This window comes from Humulus lupulus, chromosome X (genome assembly GCF_963169125.1).
Source record: "Humulus lupulus chromosome X, drHumLupu1.1, whole genome shotgun sequence".
Classification (NCBI taxonomy): domain Eukaryota; kingdom Viridiplantae; phylum Streptophyta; class Magnoliopsida; order Rosales; family Cannabaceae; genus Humulus; species Humulus lupulus.
Window position 1 is genome coordinate 32818389 of NC_084802.1, and position 22025 is coordinate 32840413.

The 22025-nt window shown below is 37.7% G+C and overlaps 1 protein-coding gene across 3 annotated transcripts; it reads right to left on the reverse strand.

The window, feature by feature from the left end:
* Positions 1-2911: 2911 nt before the first annotated feature.
* Positions 2912-12034, reverse strand: LOC133805198 (uncharacterized). 3 transcript variants are annotated; one of them, XM_062243320.1, is made up of 20 exons: positions 11667-12033; positions 11257-11511; positions 10831-10912; positions 10673-10750; positions 10521-10580; positions 10267-10371; positions 9670-9780; positions 9100-9141; positions 8602-8715; positions 8405-8502; positions 7961-8091; positions 7774-7877; positions 6750-6792; positions 6533-6624; positions 6305-6353; positions 5343-5413; positions 4403-4522; positions 3737-3822; positions 3404-3449; positions 2912-3173 (listed from the first exon to the last, which is right to left on the reverse strand). In XM_062243320.1, exons 2-20 carry the CDS (start codon positions 11331-11333, stop codon positions 3141-3143), a joined length of 1542 nt encoding a protein of 513 aa, XP_062099304.1. In that variant the 5' UTR covers positions 11334-11511; positions 11667-12033; the 3' UTR covers positions 2912-3140. The 3 variants fall into 3 exon arrangements, with proteins under 3 accessions (XP_062099304.1, XP_062099303.1, XP_062099306.1); XM_062243319.1 differs by having other exon boundaries at positions 11661-12033; XM_062243322.1 differs by lacking the exon at positions 10521-10580 and having other exon boundaries at positions 11661-12034.
* Positions 12035-22025: the final 9991 nt, after the last annotated feature.

Sequence of the window (22025 nt, forward strand, 5' to 3'; positions counted from 1 at the left end):
TGCACTAAGCCCACACTCAGGACCCCACTCTCCTAAATTTTAAAAAATATCAATTTTTACATGCAAAAAAGTCTCCAAATTTAAAAAAAAATATCATTTTAGGCGTAAAAATTATTTGTTTTGGGCCTCACCTTTCTTAGGCACGCCCCTGTATTCCAAGTTGAATTTTTTTTTATAAGGAGAGATATGAAAACAGTAAATCTCCCTATTGGATCTCACATACTGAGAGCTGAGAGCTGATATGAAATTAAATTAATAACTATATATATATATATATAAAAGGAGGTTGTTTGGTGACACTTAAAAAAATAATTTTTTATTTAATTAATTAAAATTTTAAAAATTAAATATAAAATGTGTTTAATAATTCTATTTTTATTTATTATTTTTTTAAATTTTAATTAAAATTTATTAAAATTTGAAAATAAAAAATTTTCACTTTTAATTTTTTTTAAATAATTTTTATTTTTTCCTTTTATTTTTTATTCTTTTCTCCAAATCAACACTTTATATTGATAAACAAAAAATAAAAATTAAAATTATCAAACACGTTTATTATTTTTTGTTTTTAAAAACAAAAAACAAAAATAATTAACAAATATATTTTTATTTTTTAAAAATAAAAAAACAAAAATAAAATAATATTTTTATTTTGTGTTTAAAAAATTCAAAAACAAAAATAGTCCAATATTATATACTTTCTGGTGTATTTCTGGTGTAAGTTAACAATATTCAGTAGTTTTTTTTTTAGATATATGTATATATATTCAATTGTGCAAACACTTTGTGTAATTATGTGAAAAGAAAGGAAAGGGATTGGAGGAGCTAAGCTACCATTACCAACACTTGTCAACTAACTCAACCAATGGCATTGTGACATCTTCACAAAGTGTCAAGACAATTGTGTGACGTTACCTAAGTTTAAGCAACAATTGTCACATGCAACAAGGCCACCCATTAACAAAAAATAAATAATAATTTTAAACAAAAAAGAAACCATACTTGGTGGTAGGCCAATGGCGTGGAGGCTTCAACACCATACAAATGCAAAGCGATTGGCTTCTTTTACAATTGGAAGATAGTAATGAAAACCATGTGATTGCAGCCTCCCTCCCATTCTTCTCAAACTCTTTCAATAAATCTATCACTATTGATTTTTCTTTTTACCATTTACATGGTTTTAATTGATTGGACCTCATCCATTATTTAGTGTTTTTAATAATTTTCTTTTTCTTTTTTTTACTTACATTCTAAATCCAATCAAATTAAAACATTTGGATCATAAAAAGTTACAAGTTTCTAGATTAATGTGTATCTAAGATGTTTTTCACGGTGATTGAATCTAAAACTGTTTTTATGTTTTGTTCAAATTTTAAGAAGTAAAGTGATTAATTTGTGTAGGTCCCACATCTATTTCAAAAGTAAAGTGAAACATTTTATATACAAGAGTTTAATATTACCTCCATCCTAAACTCATCTACACGTTACAAGACAACTCAACTACTCAAAACAAACACCCCTATCCCTTAATTTTTTTGTTTACCCTTGTTTATTGTAATTATTACACGTTACAATGTTATCTAGCTTTTTTTTTTTTTTTTTTAAATCATGACCTATTATAATCTATTAGTACATGACATCGTGAGCCTCATTCTCACAATATTAATTATCAAAAACAAATATTACCCATAATTTATCAAAAACAAATATTACCCATAATTGAAGATGCTTCAGGTGACTGCAACACTCAAAGTATTTAATCTTATTCTCCAATAGTGATACCATGTCTTTTGGTACATTTTTAAAGAAGAGTAGTGTCAAACAACTCGTAAGGAGGGGACCAAAAACCCCACCACAAAGAAATTCAATAAACACAACCAAACATAAGGCACGATACTTCATATAATGTGCACAATATATATTTACAAACAAATGCAAGGGAGCCAACATCTCTTGGTTACCTCTGGCTTTTCAATTTGGTTCATTGGGTGCTAGGGAATTTTTTTTTTTTTTTAATGCTAAAGCTCATACAATCATGAATACCAAGTACACTAAGTAGTATTGAGTTAATAATCCATATGCCAAATGATTTCTATTGTTTGAATGGTTATAATTACCACGGTGAAATTTGAGACCATTATCTCTGAATTTAAGAATGATGGATTTGCTTTCTGCTTTATAAACTATAGCTAGAGCCAACGAACCTAAAACAATGCATGTGGAAAGCATCAAATGTGTGGTCAACATCCACTCCAACACTGCAGCCCTACAAGGGTGGTTCTTTCTTCTATTTTTTCCCCACAAACCCCAAAACCCCTTCAGGAAGCCATTCATATATTAGCTACTTTGCTTCTCTTCTTCACTATGGTAATCCTACTCAGTTTGCTTTTTCATATGTTTCATCAAATCTATCTTATTTTGCCATGCAAGAAAACAATCTTGATCTAAGAATGGCAAAATTACCCGACCGGGAAAAAATCTCGATCAAAAGAATGCATGATGGTTTTCCCCGCCCTGCAAAAAACTCGCTCCATAACAAGTCAGACTCCCTTCTGCATTCTTTTGAGTATGCAAGGAGATGAAAACATCAATGCAGATTTCACCTAACAAATTTCATCACACTCAACTTGTTATATGCTATATTACAGTGTTATATTAAAGCCATTACATTAATCTTGTGCCATCAGAATCTCAAAAACCATGAAAAGCAAAATCTATAAGAAGAAGAGAAATTTAACTTGAAGAGTACACAACAAGATTCTAATATATGGATTCTAATGTATCATAAAGTTGAACAAAGTCATATTCCTTCTGCTACTTTTAACTTAAAAATTATGATCCCAACAATTTCACTGAGTAGAATGTCGGTTGTAGCAAAGTAAAAGCATTTCAAGTGCCTTCATCAATGTGGTAATACATAAAAATATAGTGGAATTTATCATTGCATGCTAATCTGGTATACAACAAGCCTATTTTGTTGCCAATTATGGTCAAAATTATACAATAAAGTAGAAAACTATAGACACAGCAACACTTTTACTAAAATCAAAACTGAAGAGATAAATTATTCTTTAATTTATGGTTTTTGTTCTTTCTACTAAGAATGAATATTGGCTTTAAAAATGCTTTGTTGGGGGGGGCTATGCTCTTCCTTTCTTTTTATCATCATGTGCCTGCCTCAAAAACAGTTCAAGTCAAACAAGAGAAGTAATAAATGTTTTATTCAAAACCAAAAAGCACAAATAAAAATACAAACTCCTTCCATCACCCCTAAGAGGGCCCTTAAAGTAAGAAAGGAAAAGCAAAAAAAAAAAAAATTGTATGCAAAATATGTATGCTACAAGAATAGCCAAAAATATTATAAAGAAAGAAAAAAAATCACAAGGTACATGATAATGCATACCTTGGCTTGGAACATCCTCATGGTTAACACAAGAGTGTCACGCATTCTACAAAAAAGGAAATATAAATATATTTTAGTATTAAACTTCACCACTATTAAGAGATGCTTGAATGCCCCAGAAAATATAAATTATGAAAGATATTTTTCTATTCTGACAAAAGTTTTCTTTTCTTTTATTTCCACCTTATTTTTGGTGTAATCCATTTCCTATGTGCTTTTACTTAATTATGTTCCATCTATAATACGCTTTGAGGCAGCTCCGCAATAAAAAATTTGGAACATCAGTAGAAAAATTGATTCGACTGAAATCTCGAAGATAAAATGGAAGCATACCGAACACTATACGTGCTGAAAGGATGAGAAGATCCACTACTGGTCATCAAAACAAACTGTGTTGAAAGTCCACAGGGAACTTTGATCTGCAACAACACAAATGTTACTTCTGCAGAACAAAAAGTAGCAAAAGTTTTCTACACAACCATTGAATTTTGTCTCACTTTTCTACGATTAAGAAGAACATATGAAAGCTATCCCAAAATCAAAATGGTCGCAAATATTGTTTTTCACAAGACCTAGTTTATGACTCATGAATCAGTTTAGCATGCGCAGAAATCATCTTTAGCAAGTCAGATTCTAGCAGACTTTGTAAACACTGTTGGGATCTTATAAAAAAACATAAAACTCTAACAACTTAGTTCAAAAGGGAAAAGTTTTAGTTAGGCAGTTATCAGAATCTTCAAACTGTAAGCACAAAGGATGAGCCCCTTTCAATAGGTCCTTGGTTCGACCTCCTGTAGTGATCCTTATTTTAAAGAGTTAAATGCCAATGTCTCATACTTTCTCAATGCTTCCCAGAAGTTCCATGGAACTATACTAGACCACAAGAATGGTAAGTAGCTATGCCTATTAGACAAATAACAAAACTAAATTGGAGAGCATCTTACAGTACAACAGAAAAACTTAAACTCAAAATTATGCACCAAAAGTTAAAGAACATACTGATAGATCCTTGGAGAATTTCTCATCAATCACAACAGCTTCTGAACTATCTATCACAACTTGGAAGCCGGACCGTCTCAACATCAAAGTTGTCCGCTCCCAGTTCTCAGAAGAATCCACCTACAACAGAATAACAAGAAAAAAGTGCAAACTGAGATAAATTCCGTGAACTGGTTGCAGTATATGTTGTTGAAAATAATGGAGTGCCTACCCTGAACAAACTACCCAACATAGAAGAAAACGCATAGGTAACCATTTGGTACCCTGTGTTTTTGTAAAATATCATTTTGGTACCATATGTTTACAATAATGCTCATTTGATACCTTATATTTTAGTACCTTATATTTTAAAACCGTACACATTAAGTACCAAAAACTCAAATTTAATTTATAAAATTTTACCAATTTAATAAACTGCTCTCAATTATATGAGTTCCAAATTCAAATTTAATTACTTAATAACATATAACTGAAGACAGTATAGTAATATTAGTAAAATTTATTTATCAAATTAGAGTTTAGGGTAACAAATATGTATGATTTTAAAATACAGGGTGTTATATGAGCATTATTAAAAAAAGAAGGTACCAAAACGATACTTTTCAAAAATACAGGATACCAAATGAGTAAATTCCTGAAGAAAACCTTTAAAGATTTGAACAAAATATAAAAGGCTATTCAAGAGAATAAACAATGTGTTTAACCATCATGGAAAAATTGGTAAAACCATTTTGAATAATATAATATGCACCCATGTTGAATTTCCCCTAGGTAAATCCAAATTTTATTTCACAATGAGCATGTACAACTTTCATGAAGCACATTTTATTTCCTACAAGCTTTTTAAATTATAGTTGAGAGATCAGAGATCGTCATAAACCAAAGAAAGAAAATGCTGAAGAATAAAATAATGGAACTGTTAAAAACAATCCAGGCATACCAGCAACAGAGCACTAAACGAGGCTTGTCCTCTGAACATATGGTTATCAATCTCCATTTGCATCTGTGGGTCTACAAAATACCTCATGAGAAGACATGGCAAACATATAACAATCAGAAGAAGGCAGCAGTTACAGGGATTGCAAGAGGAAGTCAACAAACATAATACAAAATTAATCACCTCGATGTCTTGACATTTAATGTAAACTATTATTTTAGAAAAATCTGCTAGCATTTATAATGTAAAATGAAAAGCACTTCTTTAACCATTCAACTCTTTATCTTTCTGGTCAAGCTGCAATGAGTATAATTTTGGCTATCTAATTATTGTTAAATGTAATCACAGTCTCATCTACCTAGTTTGATATCCAACCATCTGGAAATGAATGGTAAGAAAGTAAACTTCCTAAATTCACATAATAGCAGTTTGGAAATAAGTTTGAGTAGTATAATAAATTATAGATACTTTTTTTTTCTTTTATGCCATTACTAATTAGACATTGAGTTTCAGATGATACCTTGTCAATATTTCTTTTCAATTTATATCAAATAATACCGCCAAAAGTCTTCAGTTGTCCTTGTGAATGGTCAGAAATATTTTTTTATATTGAAACTATACTTCCCACCTAACACTAAAATATTTGGGGACAGAAAACTATAACAAATGCTATGTAGGTGTCGAGGAAGGATTCGAATATCAGACCTTGTAGGAGCAAACCACATGTCTGACTAATTGAGTTACCCCTTTTGAGTATAATAAATTGATTTCTCAACAAAACAACTTTATCAAAAAAAATTCTGTAATCCTTTCTCGATCAATAAAGGTTTCTGTTTCTTGTAATAAAATCAGATTGATTTCACAACTTAAGGAGAAGGAAAAAACAGACTGAAAAGATTAAAATAGCTACATTTTGTTGTAAGAAATTAAGAAACAATGATCTTTAGAATTTACACAAATCTTACCACATTTTATTTTGTTCTGATCATTAGCAAACTGCCTGACAATATCTCCCTGACAATTGTCACATATTTAGTTAAAGAACAACATTACCATATAAAAGTACAGAAAAAGGGCCGTTAAGTCAAGTACGAGAATTAAATATTATGTGTGTGTAAATCATACACTTTCATAAGTTTATGATGCAATATAAAATTATTCTTTAGTTATAAATAGGCTAAGAAAAAAAAAACCTGGCCGCCTTGGTCATCCATAGGAATGCACTCAACAGCAATTATTTTATCAACATCATCAGCTGTGACAATATATTCTGGATTTGTAGCTCCTGAATGAGGAAATATAAGAAATGGAAATTAGTAATGCAAAATCAAAACAAACTATTATTCATTGTAAGGCCAGGGTTTCATCTACAATGGCAGAATCATAATAAATTTATCATCTTTGGCTAACCTTCAATGTAATGTCTAGTCCCATCCTGAAGATGGCGAACCCACTGAAAGTACAAGCAACCGTTGAAACATGTAAGCTACAGAAATTACATAATAAACCAGTATGTGTTTGATAAAAAAAAAATATCTATATTATACTGTTTACGGCATGGATATTTCATTTGCATAAGGCTTATTAGGATTTTTTCCCCCGGAACTATTACCACTACCAAATCATGCCCCCTGAATTTTTTGGCTTGTTAAAAATTCCATCTGAACTATTCACATTACTGAAATGTGGGACTTTCGTTCAATTTTTCTAACAAAATGGTGATATGGCGACACTGGAGTGCTGATGTGCATTGTCATGTGTATAATTTAAAAAATAAATATGATTTTACCCTCCAAACTTTTACCGTTACCAAATTATGCCCCTCGAATTCTAAAATTTAAAATTTAAACAATATTTTGAATATTAAAAAGAAAATATAAAAAGCATCAAACTAAAAATTCATTTAAATTAAATTAAATCATACAAAATAAAAACTTAAGGTGACATAGGCGACACCAAAGTTGAACATCGTCAGGGACCCACATGGGTCCAGTCTGTCGACGATGTCGCTACCCAACCAACTTTGAGTTCATTCTAACGCATGCCCAACACCCAAACCAATTTTTTGTCACCATCAATTTTTTTTTTAATTTTAATGTTGTTTTTTCTTTTTTTAATATTCAAATGATTGTTTAATTTTAAATTTTTAAAATTCGGGGACACAATTTGGTGATGGTAATAGTTCGGAGAGCAAAAATCATATTTATTCTTTATATTATAAACGAGGCATTGACATGGCAATACCACATCGGCCACCAAACTGCCACATCACCATTCTGTTAGCGAAATTGGACAGAAGTCCCACATTTCAGTAACGTGAATAATTTAAGAACTTTTAACAAGTTGAAAAATTCAAGGGGCATGATTTGGATTGGTAATAGTTCGGGAGTAAAAAATCCTAATAAGCCTTTGCATAATTCACAAAGAATTTTACCTGAAACATGCAAAGAGAAGTTCCTCGTACTGGATATCCACATCCAAGAAGTTTTTCTCCTGGTATGGCCTCACCAATAATCTGGAAATTATCTATGCCAGGGCCTTTAAAATGAAATACGTAAAACGATTAGATTTAGATTACTCTATAGATCACACCACTGACCTACAAACAAAATATAGATCACCTTTAGAAACAGAAGAAACATTTTCATCGTTTGCTGGGGGAGAGGGAAACACAGCACCGTTAGTCATTTTTCCATCACTGACACCAACACCTTCATTAATTGAATCATAAGGGAAACGGCCAGGCACTTCCCTGTGAGTGTACCATTTCAGCTAAGATAAAGAAAATGCATATTCAAAGATCCTAACGGAAACTAGTTGATAGTGTTATTATGATATTCATGATGAGATATAATACCCTTAACTATACTAGTCTTTGACGAAGAAGACTGGAGAAAAAAGTTAATCAGAATGTAGCAAAAACCTACGGATAGCGCAAAAAAATGCTCGACAGTGATATGAAGAAAAGAGATTGAGATTTAGGACCACAGAGCTCAATATAGAATGTGAACCTAGAAGTGCCAATTGTGAACTGTGTAATGATGTTATTGGATAGCACTAGGTACCTCATGTCTGGAGGATCAGTCATATATCTTTGTGAACTCTCATTTGGTCCCAGGTGCTGCCCTTCAATAAATTGACTATAGGAAGAACCATGTTGATTCTTCAAAGAGACAATGAATATTTAATAATTAATACACTAATTTGAACAAGTGAGATCAAAATTAAAATGGTATATAAGTAGATTAAATGCCAATACTACCATGGATCTATTGGAAACTTGGTCATTCACTGTGGTAGTAGCAGTGCCACCTTGGCTATGAGATCCACCTTCAGCACGAGTTTCCACCATCGATGTTATTTCACTAAATCTGTCCTGCAAATATGCAATCATGCTTTTATTGTACTATTCAGACATCAAGTATAGTGAATTATGTCATAATCATGGGGAAAAAAAGAGACAGAACAATGCTACATTCACAGAATGTTTGAACAAGTCTCCTTTTTTTTCTTTTTCTTTTTTTGGCTAATCATTGGCCCAACTATACAAGAAGTAATTCTATATTTCCCCGTGAGTCTCTGACACACAAGACATTATATGCTTTACTGCAATCCAACAGACATTATATGCATCAATCTATTGCAGTAATGAGAGATTTTGAGAAGCATTACGAAATGTTATACTTGAATTATATATTCTACAGTCAACATACTAAAAATCTTTAATAAGAACAATGTAATCACTTGGCTAGAAGCTTACAAGAGATGTTCTGATCTTCCACTGCAATTGATCGTGAAGGTACTGCAAATTCAAGAAATAATAAGCCTTATTCAAGTACGTGATATAGAGAAATCAATCCAATCTTGTCGTGCTACTCAGTGAATGTTAATTTTTCCTATGGGCATAGAAAAAGTAGTTTAAGAGAGTAACTCCAAAGAATCTTAAGAGTAACTATGTATATAGCACCAAGATTTGTTGGGGAAAAAAATGAACACAACAGCCTTTTTATATCTGGCAATTATGTAAAATCTTAATTTTGCATTTAACCAGTGATAACAGTTAAAATACATGCTAAGAAGCTCATATGCACAATTAAATCAAGTACACATGGGTTTGCTAACTAAGTAGCAAACGTGTATGCAAAAAACTTCTAAGAATGAAATCACATCCTCATAAGTAAACCTTACATACCAAAAGCAACTGAATCTAAAGTGTACTTGATTTTTCTAGAGAATAATAAGATTCTATCACCAAGAGTATCTTCTCACCAAAATTCAGTGGTAAGTGCTATAAATATCCAAAGCATGATTTTCATTACTAAATCAATACCTTTAAATTGTTTGATATAGCAGAGGCATTTACAACACGAGGCCAAATACCATATTCAGCCAATAACCCAAGCATGGATGACGTGAGGAGATATCTTTCATCTTCAGCAGCCTATTCAGCCAATACACCATTATTAGCAGAAAACATTGAAAAAAAGTAGTTCAAGAAAAAGTCAAGGACCAAAAATATGAAGAGCTCTGCAGGAGACAATATAAAAGGTCCAAAGTCGTTCAATACATGGAAAAGACATATTTGACACTATAAATAACACAGACTCCTCATTTTTATTATCATTGCGACACGTCAATGCTAAATAATCTATATTTACATGGTAAATAAGATTTATCAATTACACAATAATTTCTTGCAAGATGAGTATACTAATGTTAGTTCATCCTTAATTTGACACTCAAGATTCAATGTCAATATTTCCTTCCTTAATTCAGACAGTCTTGGTCTGACGTCAGAATTACTTCACATAGATGGAGACATTGAAACCCAGAATACTCACACACACTCACTCACCCACCCAACCACCAAGCTAGCCTCTAGTAGCAGCACAGGAAAAGCAGCAAAGAGAGTAAAGTATTAGCATACCTTCAGTTCATGGGTCAATTTTAAATTATCTTCAAGATCACCTTTTCTACGTGCCAGCTCATTTAAGGCTGAAGTTACAGCTTCATTTTGTTTCTCATCCATTGCCTATCAGTGAAAATACATTTTTGTCTTTAGACCATTGAAAACCAATATGACGATTATACCAGTGTCAAAAACAAGAAAACATTAATCAGAGAGCGGCTTGTCAAAAATCAAAAGATCATTGAACACTTCTGAAGAGATGATGAATATACCAAACGCAAGTCCGCAAATTTCCTTTCCAATGCATACTTCTCATTAAGCAACCGCAGTTCCTAGTACCACGAAAATCATTGCATTCTCTCGGATGTGAACTTAAATCAGTAAATTGAGTATATCATTACTAGAGTATGAAGAAAGTCTATACCTTCACAGAGGCAACAGCAATTTGTTCACGAAGAAATCGGATCTCCTCTTCCTGTTTACTGACTAGTGAATACATTTCCTAATTACAAGAACTTTGTCAGTGTAAAAGGACAATATTTACTGAATTTCATTGTATGTTTAAATTGAAAGGGCATATACCATTGCTTCTCTGTCTTGAAGATGAACAAAGCTTCCATCTCCTTTTAAATTCTTTGGAGCAAATTGTGCTTCAGATTTATGCCTACAGAAGAAGAATATGAATGATCACTTACTTCATACACAGTCTATCATCTTGCACACAGTTAGAGAAGACTTAAAGAACACAAAACTTGATTAGAACATCTATGAAATATGAGATTTAGTTCCATTTAAGCTAGCTTAGGTGCATTTGAATCTCATTAAATTTCTTTGCAGCAATACCCCACTTCTTTCACCAAATTGACTGTCCTATATTTATGTCTGTGTCTGTAGTTATAAACCCCTGAAAAGCAGTCATATCTCTTTTTGTAAGGCTTCTAAAAACCCAACAACTCAAGCCCCAACTATGTACATAAAAGGAAGAGCTTGTGAAAACAAAGGCATTACCTATCTAAAGCATCAGAAGAATGCTTCTGAATACTATCATTGTTGAGCCAATGCGACACACCCTTATTAGAAGACATATCATTAAAAGTTGAATCTTCTGTTTAAGACAACCTCTGATTGGACAATAACTGATGTTTTCCATCATAACCAACTGAGTGTCGCATTTTTAACCCAATTCCATCTCCTTTGCCACGCTTTAAAGCCCAATTTTTTAACCAACCCAATATTTGTAAGCTACCAATGTTACGATAACACCTGCAACCATCACCAGAAAAACGTAAGTAAAGAGAGAGAGAGAGAGAGAAACCCAAGTGAGAAAACATCAACAGAAGATCAAAAAAACTATTCTTTCAATCTGAAATTGAGATAAACAAAATTGGGCAGCAATAAATAAAGAGTACAACCTTAACCTTCAGAGAATTTGGAAGCAAAAGAGTGAAAGTAAAAAGGGTACAAATACAATGTGAAATGGCTTGTTTGTTTTTATGTTTACGTAGAGGGTGGAGGAGGAGGCCTGGTCGGTGATGTGGTCACAGATCCGATTCTCTCTCTCAAACTCAAGTGCCAAAAGAGAATGAAAGCTAATATCAAATGATATGGGCAGGGCAAGTCAGTCAATGCCCTTACCAGGTATATAAAAAATTGATTTTTGATAACAAATTGAGTATTTTATAAGGAAATGGACGCAAGTCAAAGGGTAGATAAGATACACATGAAAAATTGTAAACCGAAAGAGGAAAGAATTTTGGGAGTTAGAGAAAATTGAAGGACATGAAATGAATGACAGGAAAAGAGGCGGCTAGGCTGCAATAGCTAGGATTCTTTCATCTATCCAATGCCCATCTCACACCTGTCATCTTCTGCTGCTGTATCTCATGGACACCAATGTGCCACCGCTCAATTCCTTTCCATGCATTTTATTGCCCTTTTGGAGATACAAAAACCCAATTGGAAATAGTTGTCTTTATATTTTATAATGTAATGTTCTCTTTCAACAGTAGTCCACTAATGTAAAAGATATATGATTTCAAAAAACACCCATAATTATACTCTAGTGATACTATATTTCTACATTCTCCAACTCCACTCTTAATAATAATAATAATAATAATAATAATAATAATATATAAGATCAAAAAAACACATTTGAATGTTTTTATATACTCTTAATGTTATATTATTTATAATATAATATTTAGATTAAATAATGTGACAAAGTGTCATATATATGAGAGTTACATTTTTGATAGTGTGAATATATAAATGTGTAATATATTTGGAGTTACAAAAATAGTTACAAATTTGTAACTCAAATATTACTCAATAATATGTAGATTTGATATTATACATTTTGATTTGAATTTGTCAAAACCATAAGTGATATGGTTGTTGGAGACATGATTTTAGCACACATAACGTGTTTGGAGGTTATAAAGTCATGTGAGAAGAGTATAAAATCATTTAGAAAAATTACACAAAATAATGTGCTGAAAATGAGTTGTGGGCGCGGTCACAAGTGTTCCTAGCCACGGCCTGGGGAACTGAGGCTCACAGCCATGGCCAGAAATAGCTTTGGCCGCGAGCAGTGAGGCTAACAGCCAAAGCCATTTTTCCATTTCCACTTTGAACAGTTCTAACAATTCATGTAACTCTCAAAACTCATTTTTAATTCCATAGACATCAAATTAAACATTGATAACACTCATGGGGTTGGTGGAATTTGAAATTCAAAGGGTGTCTCAAAACTCTATAAATGGGAGTCTATTGCTCACTTGTAAGACACATCATTTTCTATCCACTAGAGTGTAACGCCCTGGCTACCCCAGAACAGTTACGGTGAACGGTGGACCGGAAATTTGACTCGTTACCTGAGTCCTTTGGTCAAAAACGTGCTCTAGGTGCAATTAACGGGTTAAGGCATAAAACCAATAAAAAGGAAATGGAGATTTTTTACTACAAACTGCTCTGCAGAGCTAAACAAAACATTTACAAGTGGTTCTCAGTACAAAATGGTCATTACAGTTTTAAATTTACAATCCCGCCGACCTAAGCGGCAAAAGTAGGGTAAACCCCCTAGTTCCTCTGAGAACACCTTGACCGTGGTGGTCAAGCGGCCGCATATGTACACACCACCACATCAGCTCTCCACTCAAGGCTAGGTGAGCTTTTCTTTCCCTTTACCTGCACCACATAGCACCCATGAGCCAAAGCCCAGCAAGAAAACATAACACTTCTCATAAACATTATCAAATGATTAGCATTATAATCATACTGAACATAAAGCTTTCAACAAGCAAATGAACATCACATGATTTTAGCGGGAGAGTGGCTGCTAGGTAAGCCACTAGCCTCCAGGCTCTGTTTTCTAGCGGGAGAGTGGCTGCCAGGTAAGCCACCAGCCTCCAAGCTCTGTTTGTTCATCGACCCTCAGGGTCGGTCAGGCATTAATGCTCCTTGAGTCATTCAATGCTAATAGCCGATTAGATCTAATCTCCGTTGGCTTGCGTGAACCACGCTAAGTCCATCCTTGACAAATAAGTCAACGCTAAGTGACCAGTGTCCAGTATCACTGCCGAACTTGACTAATAAGTCACAGCTTCACAGCTGACACTAACACCTTTGCCAATTCTGACTGACAAGTCAGTGCAACGTGACCAGTGCCCAGTACCACTGCCGAACCTGACTAATCAGTCACAGCTTCACAGTTGATACTAGCACCTTTGCCAAACCTGACTAATTAGTCAGTGCTATGCACAAGCGAACAACATATGCTAAGCATTCCATGTTCAATCCATGTCCATATTACATAACCAACATGCCTCACAAACATCCATGCATGTCACACTTGGGGTGCAGTTTTCTTACCTCCGGTTCGAGCAAGAACAAATAAAAGAGTGACCCTGAGAACGATCGACTTTTTGGTCCTTTAGCGGTTACCTGGTCATAACCAAATCATGGGATTCTATCAATAAAATGAATAATAAAAGGTTCCCAAACCAAAACCTAACCTCCGGGACCTCAAACACTACCCAACCGGGTGGTAGGTTCATTCCCGAGGCCTTAGGCTTGAATCCCCATGCTAAAAAGCTCACTTTGGCCAAAAATGCCTTAAGGGCCGCGGCCCGCCCCTCAAACAGAGGCGCCCAAACTCAGATTTCACCAAGGGCCGCGGCTCTCCCTGGCCATGCTGCGGCGCAACACCCAGTTCAGCCAAAACCCCTGTTTTTCTTCCTCTACGATTTCTCTTAGAACCAACCCTTCAAACCCAGTTTAAACACCACCCAAACCTCTTTCAAACACCCATTTAAACCTCCAAACATCACCCATAACTCTCCCCCATCATAACCCAAGTAAAACCCCACAAGAACTCCCCTTGATTCCAACTTTCCACACCAAATTCCAAAGCTGAAATCCTAAAACGAAAACAGAGCATACATGGAAATTAATGGCTAGAATCTTACCTCAAGTTCAGGTTATGGTGCTCTTCCACTGTGGAACACTCTCCCAAAGTGTCAGGACCTAGCTCCCAAGCTCAAATCCTCAACAAGATCACAAAAACTCACAAGGGGAATGAAGGAAGGTGAAGGTACGGGAAGGATGAAGCAAACTCTGTTTTGGGTTCTGTTTTACAGCCATCTATACATCATATATATCCAAATCACAAATGACCATTATACCCCTAGGTCTAATAAAGCTCCTATAACCACTTCAAGGGTAATTTTGACATTTTCCACCTACACCGTTAATCATAATTAACGCTTCCCTTTTCCCGCTAATCTCAATATCCTCAAACACCAATATTTCACCTCCCGTTACCCTTTAATCCCCGGTAACACTCTAAACATTAAAAGCACCCCGAGACTCACCCCGAGCCCCGAGCTTAAGCCCGTTATGACCAAACTGATGTTTAACATTCCTTGATCGTCTCATGCCAAATAGCTCGAACAAACCCACATCATAATGTGGTCTCAAGATATATCACCAACATGCGTACAAATAATTAATTTACCCTCAACGGGCCAAATTACCATCACACCCCTGTAATAAGAAATATGGACACATATGCATGCATTTCACATCATATCATATTATAATCAATATATACATGCATTTAATCAATTAATAACTTAATTAAGCAAGTATGGCCCTCCCGGCCTACTGTTCACGCCGTTAAACACAACGGAGAATTCGGGACATTACAACTATCCCCTCCTTACTGAAATTTCGTCCCCGAAATTACCTGAACAGCTCGGGATACTGACTCTGCATATCTGACTCCAGCTCCCAGGTCGCCTCCTCGACCTTGCTGTTCCTCCACAATACCTTAACCAAAGGTATTGTCTTATTCCTGAGGACCTTGTCATTTCTATCAAGTATCTGAACTGGCTGCTCCTCAAAGGAGAGATCTGGTTCAAGCTCCAGATCTTCATAACTCAGAATATGGCCCACATCAGACACATACCTCCGAAGAGCTGATACATGAAATTCATTATGCACGGCAGACAACGCCGGAGGCAAAGCCAACCTGTAAGCCACCTGACCAATCCTCTCCAGGATCTCAAATGGACCTACAAATCTAGAACTCAGCTTGCCTTTCTTCCCAAACCTTCTCACCCCTTTCCATGGTGAGACTCTGAGGAAAACATAGTCTCCTACCTGAAACTCCACGTTCCTGCGCTTGGGATCTGCATAGCTCTTCTGTCTACTCTGAGAAGCAAGCATTCTAGCTCTAATCTTCTCTATAGCCTCACTGGTCCTCTGAACTGCTTCAGGACCTAAGTATCTCCTTTCCCCTGTCTCATCCCAATGAATGGGAGATCTGCACTTCCTACCATATAGCATCTCATAAGGTGCTACTCCAATGGTAGATTGGTAACTGTTGTTGTAGGAGAATTCTATCAAAGGCAGATACTTACTCCAAGAACCACCGAAATCCAGCACACACGCTCTCAGCATGTCCTCTAAAATCTGGATCGTCCTCTCAGATTGCCCATCTGTCTGAGGATGATAAGCTGTACTGAATTTCAACTTTGTCCCCATGGCTTTCTGCAAACTTCCCCAAAACTTGGAAGTAAAAGTGGGGTCCCGATCTGACACGATCGACCTAGGTGCACCATGGAGCCGCACGATCTCTCTCACATAGAAATCTGCATACTGATCAACCGTATATGTAGTCCTCACTGGCAGAAAGTGAGCTGACTTGGTGTAGCGATCCACTATCACCCAAATAGAATCATACTGACCAGTAGTCCTGGGTAAGCCCACCACAAAATCCATTGTGATGTCTTCCCACTTCCACTCTGGAATATCCAGAGGCTGCAGTGACCCTGCCGGCCTCTGATGCTCAGCCTTGACTTGTTGACATGTCAAGCACTTAGCCACATACTCTACTACATCTCTCTTCATCCCCGGCCACCAGTATAATGATCTCACATCCTGGTACATCTTTGTGGTGCCTGGATGTAAAGAGTAAGGTGTAGTATGAGATTCATCCAGAATCTCTCGCCTCAATGCAATGTCTAACGGAACACATATCCGCCCCTTGTATCTCAACAAGCCTACCTCAGACACTGTATAATCCCTAGATGCTCCAGCCAGAACATCCTCTCTAATCCTGATCAGCTGTGGATCACTCAACTGACCCTCTTTGATCCTCTCTAACAGTGTAGACTGTAGCGTAATGTTAGCCAACTGGCCCACCAGCAACTCTATACCAGCTCTGGTCATATCATCTGCTAACTCTCTGGCTAACAGCCTCATACCATGAATCTGCCCCAGACCTTTCCGGCTCAAAGCATCAGCTACCACGTTGGCTTTCCCTGGGTGATACAAGATCTCACAATCATAGTCTTTCACTAACTCCAGCCAACACCTTTGCCTCATATTCAGGTCTTTCTGGGTGAAGAAGTACTTCAGACTCTTGTGGTCTGTATAGATCTCACACTTCTCTCCATAGAGATAGTGCCTCCATATCTTCAAAGAAAAAACCACAGCTGCCAACTCCAGATCATGAGTAGGATACCTCTTTTCATACTCCTTCAACTGACGAGAAGCATAGGCAATAACTCTCTCTGATTGCATCAGAACACAGCCCAAACCCTGATGAGATGCATCACAGTAAATCACAAACTTCTCCTGGTCTGTCGGAAGACTCAGAATCGGAGCTGTAATCAACCTCTGCTTCAGTTCCTGGAAGCTGTTCTCACACTTATCTGACCACACAAACTTCTGGCTCTTGCGTGTCAGCTCAGTCAAAGCACTAGCAATCTTTGAGAACCCTTCCACGAACCGCCTGTAATAACCTGCCAACCCAAGGAAACTTTTAACCTCAGAAGCATTCTTTGGCCTTGGCCAATCTCTGACCGCTTCGATATTTGCTGGATCCACCTTAATCCCCTCCTTACTGACAATATGTCCAAGAAAGGATACCTGAGACAACCAGAATTCACACTGCTTGAACTTAGCAAACAATCTATGTTCTCTCAGTCTCTGTAGAACCAACCTCAGATGCTGCTCATGTTCCAACTCAGTCTGAGAATATACCAGAATATCATCGATGAAGACGATCACAAACTGGTTTAAGTAATCCTTGAACACTCTGTTCATCATATCCATGAAAGCAGCAGGGGCATTAGTCAATCCAAATGACATAACCAGAAACTCATAATGCCCATACCTGGTACGAAAAGCAGTCTTCGGTATGTCTCCCTCCTTGACCCTCAACTGATGATAACCAGAACGAAGGTCGATCTTAGAGAATACCTTCATACCTTGCAGCTGATCGAACAGATCATCTATCCTTGGCAAAGGATACTTATTCTTAATTGTCAACTTATTCAGTTCCCTGTAATCTATACACATTCTTAGAGAACCATCTTTCTTTTTCACAAACAAAACTGGCGCACCCCAGGGTGAGAAACTAGGTCTGATGAAACTCATATCTAGCAGCTCTTGCAACTGCACTTTTAACTCTTTCAACTCAGCTGGGGCCATTCTGTATGGTGCTCTAGACACTGACTTCGTCCCTGGTGCCAATTCTATAACGAACTCAATCTCCCTGTGTGGTGGCAATCCTGGCAAATCCTCTGGAAACACATCCAGAAACTCACATACAAGTCTGGTATCCTCTGGTCTCACTGGCATGACCCGGGTGGTATCAACCACACTGGCTAAGAATCCAATGCAGCCTCTCTGCAGTAGATCCCTGGCCCTCAACACAGAAATCATAGGAACACGAGGTCCATGCACAGTGCCAACGAATACAAAAGGATCCTCACCTTCAGGCTCAAAGGTGACCATCTTCCTTCTGCAGTCAATAGTTGCCCCATACTTTGCCAACCAATCCATACCCAGTATCATATCGAAGTCAGTCATAACTAACTCTATCAAGTCCACTGACAACTCTCTGCCCTCTACTGTCACTGGCAAAGATCTGACCCACCTTCTGGACACCACTATCTCCCCAGTGGGTAACAAGGTACCAAACCCCACAGCATAGAAATCACAAGGTCTACACAACCTATCAATAACGCTACTAGCAACAAAGGAATGCGTAGCACCAGAATCAATTAACACACGATACGGGGTTCCTGCACTAAGAAGCTGACCTGTAACAACTGAGGGGGAAGCCTCAGCTTCTGCTTGAGTCAACGTGAACACTCGAGCTGGGGCCGAGCTGTCCACCTTTCTGGGTTCCTCTTTCCCTATCTGAGGGCAATCTTTCTTAAGGTGACCCACTACTCCACACAGAAAGCAGGCCTTTGCCCTACACTCTCCCAAATGCCGCCTCTTGCACCTAGGGCATTCAGGACGAGCCTTCCAGGCTTCATTGCTCCCAGGACGACCTATTGTAACACCACGAGGTCTCCTGTCAGGACCTGGAATTGGGAAGGTATCAGGAACCTTCCTCTTCTGATCACTGGGGCCAACACCCCTACCAGAACCAACAAATGGAGGACCTGGCCTCCTGAAATCTCTTCTGGCTGCATTGTCACGCCAGATCTTAATCTCTGCACTCTCAGCTGTGAGTGCCTTCTCCACCACCTGTGTATAAGTAGTGACTCCTCCCACAGTGGTGATACGAACGTCACGAGCTAACCTGGGTTGTAGCCCCTGGAGGAATCTCTCTCTCCTGGTCCCATCAGTGGGCACCAGCTCTTTGGCAAACTTTGCCAAACGATCAAACCTTAAGGCATATTCAGTAACTGATAAGCTTCCCTGAAGTAGCCTCATAAACTCATCGGCCTTCGCCGCTCTTATAGCATCATTATAGTACTTCTCATTAAACAAGGTCTGAAATTCCTCCCAGCTCAGGAGATTAACATCTTTGGTCTGACCAACCACTTCCCACCATATCCGGGCATCTTCCCGAAACATTTAGGCAGCATAGGCCACCCTCTCACTACCCACTGCCTTCATAAAGTCAAGAATAGTGTTAAGCATGCTCATCCATTGTTCAGCTTTGATAGGATCAGCGCTGCCTTCAAAAACAGGAGGTTGCTGTTTCCTGAACCGCTCATAAAGAGGTTCCAATCTGCTTTCAACCCCAGGCTGCTGCCCAATAACTGGCACTGACACAGAAGGTGCCTCTGACACATTAACCACTGCAAGCACTTGTTGCTGCCTCAGGAGACGAAGCTCCTCCCCCTGTTTCAGCACTATAGCCTGCAAATCACTAAACAACTGTTGCCAGTTTGCCGGTGCTGGCTGTGGAATCTGGGATTGGTCATTCTCTTGACCCTGACTATTGTCATTATTCTGACCTTGACCACTCTGGCCAGCTGTAGTGTCTGTCTGTTCTGGGTTCATTCTGTCACTGATACCTTACTGAAACAATAATCAATACGGCCAGTCAGGTAGTAATAACTAAACCTCTTGCCGCCTCACGGTCCAAGAACAAGCAGACAATTATCATATTCCACAGTCATTCAATATGCACAAACAGATACATGTTTATGGCACTCAGCACTCAGCATGTATCACATAACAGTTCATAATATTTCAGGGGCACAAGGCCAACACAGTGACTCATGCATACAGGTAAAGCATTTGCACCACATTTAGGCAGTTATGCACATAACTACATAAAGAGTTACCAAACCAAGAGTCGAGCTTGACTTCAGTGATGTGTGTACATGCCCAGCCAGTCTACAGGAAACTTAACCTTGGCATTGCTCTGATACCAAGTTGTAACGCCCTGGCTACCCCAGAACAGTTACGGTGAACGGTGGACCGGAAATTTGACTCGTTACCTGAGTCCTTTGGTCAAAAACGTGCTCTTGGTGTAATTAACGGGTTAAGGCATAAAACCAATAAAAAGGAAATGGAGATTTTTTACTACAAACTGCTCTGCAGAGCTAAACAAAACATTTACAAGTGGTTCTCAGTACAAAATGGTCATTACAGTTTTAAATTTACAATCCCGCCGACCTAAGCGGAAAAAGTAGGGTAAACCCCCTAGTTCCTCTGAGAACACCTTGACCGTGGTGGTCAAGCGGCCGCATATGTACACACCACCACATCAGCTCTCCACTCAAGGCTAGGTGAGCTTTTCTTTCCCTTTACCTGCACCACATAGCACCCATGAGCCAAAGCCCAGCAAGAAAACATAACACTTCTCATAAACATTATCAAATGATTATCATTATAATCATACTGAACATAAAGCTTTCAACAAGAAAATGAACATCACATGATTTTAGCGGGAGAGTGGCTGCTAGGTAAGCCACTAGCCTCCAGGCTCTGTTTTCTAGCGGGAGAGTGGCTGCCAAGTAAGCCACCAGCCTCCAAGCTCTGTTTGTTCATCGACCCTCAGGGTCGGTCAGGCATTAATGCTCCTTGAGTCATTCAATTCTAATAGCCGATTAGATCTAATCTCCGTTGGCTTGCGTGAACCACGCTAAGTCCATCCTTGACTAATAAGTCAAAGCTAAGTGACCAGTGTCCAGTATCACTGCCGAACTTGACTAATAAGTCACAGCTTCACAGCTGACACTAACACCTTTGCCAATTCTGACTGACAAGTCAGTGCAACGTGACCAGTGCCCAGTACCACTGCCGAACCTGACTAATCAGTCACAGCTTCACAGTTGATACTAGCACCTTTGCCAAACCTGACTAATTAGTCAGTGCTATGCACAAGCGAACAACATATGCTAAGCATTCCATGTTCAATCCATGTCCATATTACATAACCAACATGCCTCACAAACATCCATGCATGTCACACTTGGGGTGCAGTTTTCTTACCTCCGGTTCGAGCAAGAACAAATAAAAGAGTGACCCTGAGAACGATCGACTTTTTGGTCCTTTAGCGGTTACCTGGTCATAACCAAATCATGGGATTCTATCAATAAAATGAATAATAAAAGGTTCCCAAACCAAAACCTAACCTCCGGGACCTCAAACACTACCCAACCGGGTGGTAGGTTCATTCCCGAGGCCTTAGGCTTGAATCCCCATGCTAAAAAGCTCACTTTGGCCAAAAATGCCTTAAGGGCCGCGGCCCGCCCCTCAAACAGAGGCGCCCAAACTCAGATTTCACCAAGGGCCGCGGCTCTCCCTGGCCATGCTGCGGCGCAACACCCAGTTCAGCCAAAACCCCTGTTTTTCTTCCTCTACGATTTCTCTTAGAACCAACCCTTCAAACCCAGTTTAAACACCACCCAAACCTCTTTCAAACACCCATTTAAACCTCCAAACATCACCCATAACTCTCCCCCATCATAACCCAAGTAAAACCCCACAAGAACTCCCCTTGATTCCAACTT